Here is a 7,473-nt window from a genome sequence, read left to right on the forward strand (position 1 = left end):
GAAGCGTCTGAAGACATCCTGCACTTCAGTCTTGTAGAGGATTATATGTACCCAAGTATATCTTGAATAATCATCAACAATGACAAAGCCATAGAGACAAGGAGTAGTAGTAAGAGTTGAGTAATGAGTGGGACCGAAAAGGTCCATGTGGAGCAGTTCGAAGGGTTGAGTCGTTGTCATGATTGTCTTCGAGGGATGCTTGGCCCTCGTCATCTTTCCTGCTTCACAGGCACCGCATAAGTGATCCTTCTTGAACTTGACGCCCTCGATGCCTATGACATGCTTCTTCCTTGCAAGGGTGTGGAGGTTCCTCATGCCAGCATGCCCTAGCCTCCGACGCCAGAGCCAGCATTCAGAAGCTTTTGCTAGAAGACATACGGCAAGTTGTGGTCCTGCTGAGAAATCTACCACGTACAAATCATCTTTCCGATACCCTTCAAACACTAGAGACTTGTCAGATTCCATTAGAACAAGGCAACGATATTTTCCAAACATCACAATCATGTTTAAATCGCAAAGTATGGAGACAGACATTAAGTTGAAACCAAGGGATTCAACAAGCATGATTTTATCCATGTGTTGATCCTTTGAGATTGCAACTCTACCTAGACCCAATACCTTGCTTTTACCAGTGTCAGCAAATGTGATGTGACTTTTGTCAGATGGACGTAAGGTTGAGTCCATAAGAAGGCTTCGCTTGCCAGTCATGTGATTAGTACACCCACTATCAATAATCCATTCTGAAGCAGCTGGTGTCGTACCCTACAGTGCAGTTAGGGGGATAGGCTTCACGAAGAGAATTGTGAAGCATAAACATTTGACGAGCAAGTGGATTATGAAAGCTTAGATCGAGGTTAGGACTGATAGGGCAAGTGGCAAGCGACTCAGGAACAAAATACATAATAAGGCCATTTGGGCATTTGATCTTGCGCCCTACAAGATGTTTAAGGTCCCCAGCAATAGCTTCCGACGATTTTGGTTTTCGGCTGGAGACCTTTCCCTGCAAAAGAGAGCTAAGCTTTCTTAGCCACCCACATCTTCATGGGTGGCTTCGAAGCAATGAGTCTAAGTACAGCATCTGAGAATTTTGGCTTTGGAGCCCTAGCAAAAAGTCTTGCAGGTGGACAATAGTACTCATAAGGATAAGCAGAATAGTTTTTGGTCTTATGAACATGGCGGTTTGATGAAACGCACTCATATTCATAGGCCTGAGTAAGATTTCCCTGCAAAACATTTGCGTTAGTGCGACTCAGGTGAGTCCTCTGTCTGTATGAAGCCTTTGGGCCGTAAGAAGCATGTGGTCTGGGGTTTGTCTTCTTCACTTGTGGTGTCATGACGACATTCACAGGAAGATTCTCCAAACACCTTTTCGGCACCCAGACCTTCTTCATAGGCGGCCCATTCCTGCAGTTAGTACCAATATACCTGGCAAACACTTCACCATTCTGATTCTTAAACAGTTTATAGTTTGCATCAAAGGATTCATCAATAACAATGGGATTAGCAACCCATGTGGTTTTGGGGTACTTCTCAGGTTTCCAGTAAGAGCCATCAGCATTCATTTTCCTTTCGAACCCAACACCCTCTTTCCTAGGGTTTCGGTTCAGGATCTGCCTTTTGAGGACATCACATAGTGTCTGATGCCCTTTGAGACTTTTGTACATCCCTGTTTCAAGCAGTGTCTTCAACCTAGCATTCTCATCAGCAATAGCAGTGGTATCCTTAGCAGAGGGGTTAGTTACCACATCAACAGTTGAAGATATTGCAACAGTAGCAGCAGTAGAACATTCAGCAACAGAAGTAGCGTTACCACGCTCGATGCATTTAAGACATGGTGGTTCAAATCCTTCCTAAGCTGAACTGATCTGTTCGGCGCGAAGTGACTCGTTTTCCTTTTGAAGATCTTCATGAGCCGCTCTCAATTTCTCAAGATCTTGCTTCCTTTGAAGATAATCATAGGAAAGCTTTCATGAGTTGTTGAGAGCGTTTCATGACGACTTTCAAGTTCCTCATACTTAACGTGAAGATTTTTTATGTCTTCAATTAAGGACTGAGATCGAGTCATTTCAGCATCTAACAGATCATCGCTTTTGTCTAACAGTTTTTGAATATGTTCCATAGCTTTCTGTTGTTCAGTTGCAATTTTAGCAAGTGTTTTGTAGCTGGGTTTGGAACCACAATCAGAGTCATCTTCACTAGATGTTTGATAGTGAGTAGTGCGTGTGTTTACCTTGGCACCGCGTGCCATGAAGCAGTAGGTAGGAGCGGAGTAGTCCTTGTCATTTGCATCGGTGTCGGTGATGAAGTCATTGTCTTCAGTGTTGAAGATGGACTTGGCAACGTATGCTGTAGCCAGACTCGCAACGCCAGAATGGGACTCCTCCTCAGACTCCACCTCCGCCTCCTTAGAAGCGGACTCCTCCTCTGAATCCATTTCCTTGCCAATAAACGCATGTGCCTTGCTAGATGAGCTCTTCTTGTGTGATGAAGACTTTGAGGAAGACTTGGAAGAAGACTTTGAGTATTTCTTCTTCTTCTTGTCGTCAGAGTCATACTCCTTGCTCTTCTTCTTCTTCTTGTTCTCATTGTCCCACTGCGGACACTCAGAGATGTAGTGGCCAGGTTTCTTGCACTTGTGGCATGTTCTCTTCTTGTAATCATGAGCAGAAGCTTCATCATTCCTGGCCAGGCAAGTGACTTGCATGTCATCCCCCCCGGAAGGATGGCGAGTCCCTGCGTAAGTACATACAAAGATTTAGCCGTGTGCAGTACACCATCCGAGATGTTCATCCCACCGCTGTCATCAGTGTGTTCCATCAGAACATACGCAACCGTAAGATGCGTGAAGAGCTAGCAATGAGCAAGGTCAAGGATGTAGCCGAACTTTATGTTCTGGCAGATAGATGTGCTCGGGCTGAGGAAGGAACTACCCCGGCGAGGACGCGGGTGCGGAAACCGACTCCACGGACAAAGACGCCGCCGCCCCAACAAAGAAGGTGATGAGGACATGGCTACCACAGTTACACCCATATCCCCTGTTGTTTTACCTCTTAGAACAGTTGCTAGAGCTCAGATACGCCAATTAAATTATCAGGTACTTTCGTTTCTTGGTAATGTTTCTAGTGTTCATGAGAATATGATGCTGCCTAACTTAGATACATTTGTGTTGCTTGCAATTGAAGGGCCTAGCACGGACAAGAAGGATGAACATTGGAGCATGGTCAAGCACGGAGATGAAGGTGCGTGCAAAGAGAACAAGAACGAAGGTTCAAGTGGAGATTTCCGGACTTTGAAGCCACCATGATGACATACAAGAAGATGGACGAAATATACAAGATGGCCTTTCATAAATTTCCTCCATAGCTTATTATTGGTGTTGCGCCACCTTATTTTGGGCCAGGCCCATGTAATCTATTTTTAGAGTCCATATTATAGGGGAAAGGACTTAGGAGGTGTTTTAGTCCCACCTTGCCAAGGGTGGACAAAATCCCCTCTCTTTTCCCTATATATATAGCCCTTAAGGCTTCGTTTAGACTGGGTTTTGTTTAGATTAAAAGTTTGCCATAGCTGCAACTTCGCGTACTTCGTTTGTGTCCAACGACCAGACCAAGACGTCACGGAACCCCACCTTGATCAATAAAGCTTTCATCTTATATTCGCAATATCCAGATTGCAATCTTAGTTTCTTGCTTGTTCTTCGTTTGCTCGCAGGAAACAGGCCCTCGTGGTCAGGTTGATCGTGCTCCGGCGTGGTCAATAACCCCTCGGAAGTTGGTTTAGCGATTGCTAAGGCGCGACGTCTCGCACGTTCGTAGTCGGATCGTCAAGGTCGACTCCCACAGAAAACGATAGCCACCATCTCATCGAAACATCGGGACACCTTTGCCTCTATCAGAAGGGCCGGCGCCGCAACAGGAAGCATAAGGGCAAGACTGTGCTTGCCGTTGAGGGATCCGGTGACCCCGGTGCCGCCAAGAAGGCCAAGGCTGACGATCCCGGCAAGGAGGTTGCTGGGTGTGCCGCCTGCCGGGCCTTGGCGGCCGCCGACAAGCCAGGTGGCTCCAACAAGCAGTACTGCAATATCCACCGCACCAAGGGCCATGACCTCCAGAACTGCCGACAGGTTGAGATGCTTGCAAAAAAGCAGAAGGCTAAATATCAAAGGTGGAACAAGCAGAAGCATTAGGATGGTGCTGAGGGGTCCTACAAGAAGCGTGGCGGCCAAGGAGGTCGCTGCGGCAAAGATAATCAACAAGAGAGGCCCGCTCGGAGCTGCGATGAGGAAGATGATGATCACGGCGAGGACGACGAGTCCGGAGAGCATGAGTTCCAGAAAGCTATAGGGGCCATGTGCGTCGACGGTGGCACCTCATTGCACACCTCTCACCGCCAATTAAAATAGTGGGCACGAGAGGTCACTGCGACGGAGCCATCGTTCGATGCCCAAAAGCCACTGAAGTGGTCCCGCACGCCCATCATTTTTGACACGGAGGATCACCCTGATCGCACAACTGCGGTCGGGTGTTTTCCTTTTTTGGTTTCACCAACCATACGCAACCTCAAGGTGACAAAAGTGCAGGTTGACGGTGGGGCCGGTTTGAACTTGATCTCTCCCGCTGTGATCAAGAGGCTGCAGATTCCTAATGGAGATCTCGAGGAGACGGACACGTTTCAAGGGGTCAACCTGGGAAGGAGCCAGCCAAAAGGCAAAATCACGCTGCCTGTTACATTTGGGGGCAAGCTGAACTATAGGACGGAGAAGATCATTTTCGATGTCGCTGAGATCCCCTTGCCATACAATGGATCCTTGGCTACCCATCATCACCGTCCCCTCTGACAAGAAAGACGCGCTCATCTGCGCCGACCAACTCTACCGAGAGGCAGTTGCAGCAACTGCCGCCAAGGCACTTGCTCCTGCCGCTCAAGCCCCGTGAAGGAAGAAGGCCGGAAAGACCTCTACCGGCAAGACCCCTTCCAGCGAGACCTCTTCCGGCAAGACCTCTTGCACCCACTCCGGCAAGCGCACCTCTTCGGAGTGCTGCGCTCCCGTTGAGGACGTGCCAGAGAGCTCCACCGGCAAGAGCAAGAAGTCCAAGGCTACACCACCAGAAACCAAGAAAGGTGTCCATCAAGGAGGACGGGGCTTTCGTTATAAGCTCCACCCTTGACAGCAAATAGGAAAGCGCGCTCGTCGCCTTCATGCGGGCGAATGTTGATGTGTTTGCATGGCAAGTATCCAACATCCTTGGTGTTCCCAGCAAGGTGATTGAGCACATCTTGCTATCTGCCCTCATGCGCGGCCCATCAAGCAAAAGGTCAGGAAGCAAGCTTTGGAGCGACAAGAGTTCATCGTCGAGGAGATCAGGAAGTTGGAGGCGGCAGGCCTGGTTAGAGGAGTGCTCCACCCTACATGGTTGGCCAATCCGGTGGTGGTGCGTAAGGCAAATGGGAAATGGAGGCTGTGTATTGACTACACGAATGTCAATAAAGCATGTCCAAAGGATCCTTTCCCTCTGCCACGCATCAACCAGATTGTGGACTCCACTGCCGGGTGTGACCTGCTGTCATTCCTCGACGCTTATTCAGGATACCACCAGATCTTCATGATGAAGGAAGACGAAGAAAAAACCGCGTTCATCACCCCATGTGGTACATACTGTTTTGTACGAATGCCTTTCGGGTTGAAGAGCGCTGGTTCAATGTTTTCCCGAGTAGTCCAGATTGGTTTTGAGCCCCAGCTACATAGAAATATGGAAGCTTATATGGACGACATAGCGGTCAAAACCAAGGACAGTTCCACGCTCATGCAAGATTTAGAAGAAACATTTGCAAATCTGCGCAAGATCAACCTCAAGCTCAACCCAGAGAAGTGCGTGTTCGGTGTCCCCTCCGGAAAACTTCTTGGGTTCTTTGTGTCTGAATGCAGAATCGAAGCAAATCCCGACAGGATCAAGGCAATCGAGTAGATTGAGGCGCCAAAATGGGTCAAAGACGTCCGTAGGCTCGCCGACTGTGTTGTTGCCCTGAGTAGGTTCATCTCCAAATCTGCTGAGCGTGCCCTGCGCTGCAAGACTTGAAGAGGTACCTCTCCTCCATGCCAATACTAGTCGCGCCTAAACCACAAGAGTAGTTGCTGCTGTACTTAGTAGCAATGAATCAAGTGGTCATTGCTGCGCTGGTGGCACAGAGGGAACTTGAGGATGAAGCATCAGTAGCAGCAGAGCCATCGGATGGCGGGCCGGGGCCCTCCTCGACAGAGTGTGGCGCCGGCAAGGCGGAACCCTCGGCAAGGCCTGATCCCAGCAAGGCAGAGTCCGAGCAAATGGGCGAAGTGGGACAGAAGAAGAAGGTGGTGCAGCAACCCGTTTATTTTGTCAGTTCCCTCTTGCAGGGGGCTAGATCAAGATATTCTGGTATGCAAAAGCTACTTTTCGTCCTCCTCATGGCCTCGAGAAAGGTGCATCACTATTTCCAAGAGCATGACATCAACGTCGTCACCCGCCTCCCTTTGCAACGGATTTTGCACAACCCAGATGCGACAGGGAGGATTGTGGAGTGGGTATTGGAGTTGTCAAGCTTTGTCCTCAAGTTTGAAAGTACTTCAACGATCAAGAGCCAAGCCTTGGCAGAATTCATAGCGGAATGGACCGCAATGCCCGACGAAGAGGTTCAAGAAACCACCCTTCCCGGCAAGGAGACCTGTCACGATTGGTTTATGTACTTTGATGGTGCTTTCTCACTGCAAGGTGCTGGTGCCGGCGTGGTACTCATCGCGCCCACCGGAGAGCACCTCAAGTACGTAGTCCATATGCACTTTCCCCGGGAAAATTCAACGAACAACACGACGGAGTATGAGTGATTGCTTGCCGGTCTCAGGATCATGGCAGACCTCGGAATCAAGAAGCTCATAATCAGAGGTGATTTGTAGCTCATCGTTAAGCAAGTCAACAAGGATTACCAGAGCCCATTGATGGAGGCCTACGTGGATGAAGTGAGGAAGTTGGAAGAGCATTTTGACGGATTGCAAGCAAAGCATGTTCCCCGAGCGGAGAACGTCATTGCTAACAACCTGTCGAAGCACGCTGCCTTGAAGTTGCCTGTGGAACCAGGTACCTTTGTGCTCCAATTAACTCGACCGTCCATCAAGCCATTAGCATGACAGAACAAGCGAAGGAAGGCAGGCCCTGGCAAGTACTTTCCCGCTGAGCTCCTAGGAGCCGCCGGCAAGGACGTTGTCGGGTGCCCCAAGCTTGCCGGAGAGCAGCAACCCCTGGCGGAGCCTCGAGCTCTAACCGTAGAGGCAGCTGCCCATGCGGCCGAAGATGTGCCTTTAGCCCTTGCCATCGAGCCTCAGGATCCAGCATGGGCACAACACACCATCCGTTTCCTCCAAACAGGGGAGCTTCCTAAGGAACAAGAAGAAGCAGAGAAAGTAGCCCGTCGGTCTAGCATGTACCAATTTTTGGATGATGC

General features: G+C 49.4%; 1 protein-coding gene across 1 annotated transcript; it reads left to right on the forward strand.

The window, feature by feature from the left end:
- The first annotated feature begins 6,151 nt into the window (after positions 1 to 6,151).
- LOC147959643 (uncharacterized) lies at positions 6,152 to 6,859 on the forward strand. The gene has a single exon (XM_087532799.1). The coding sequence runs from the start codon at positions 6,152 to 6,154 to the stop codon at positions 6,857 to 6,859; it is 708 nt and encodes a 235-aa protein (XP_087388925.1).
- The last annotated feature ends 614 nt before the right edge of the window (positions 6,860 to 7,473 follow it).

Source organism: Triticum urartu, chromosome 7A (assembly GCF_056163025.1).
Source record: "Triticum urartu cultivar PI428250 chromosome 7A, HENAU_Tu73, whole genome shotgun sequence".
Taxonomy (NCBI): Eukaryota; Viridiplantae; Streptophyta; class Magnoliopsida; order Poales; family Poaceae; genus Triticum; species Triticum urartu.

Coding starts and splice junctions, on each gene's coding strand:
- LOC147959643 (XM_087532799.1), top strand. CDS start 6,152: ATGAATCAAGTGGTCATTGCTGCGCTGGTGGCACAGAGGGAACTTGAG.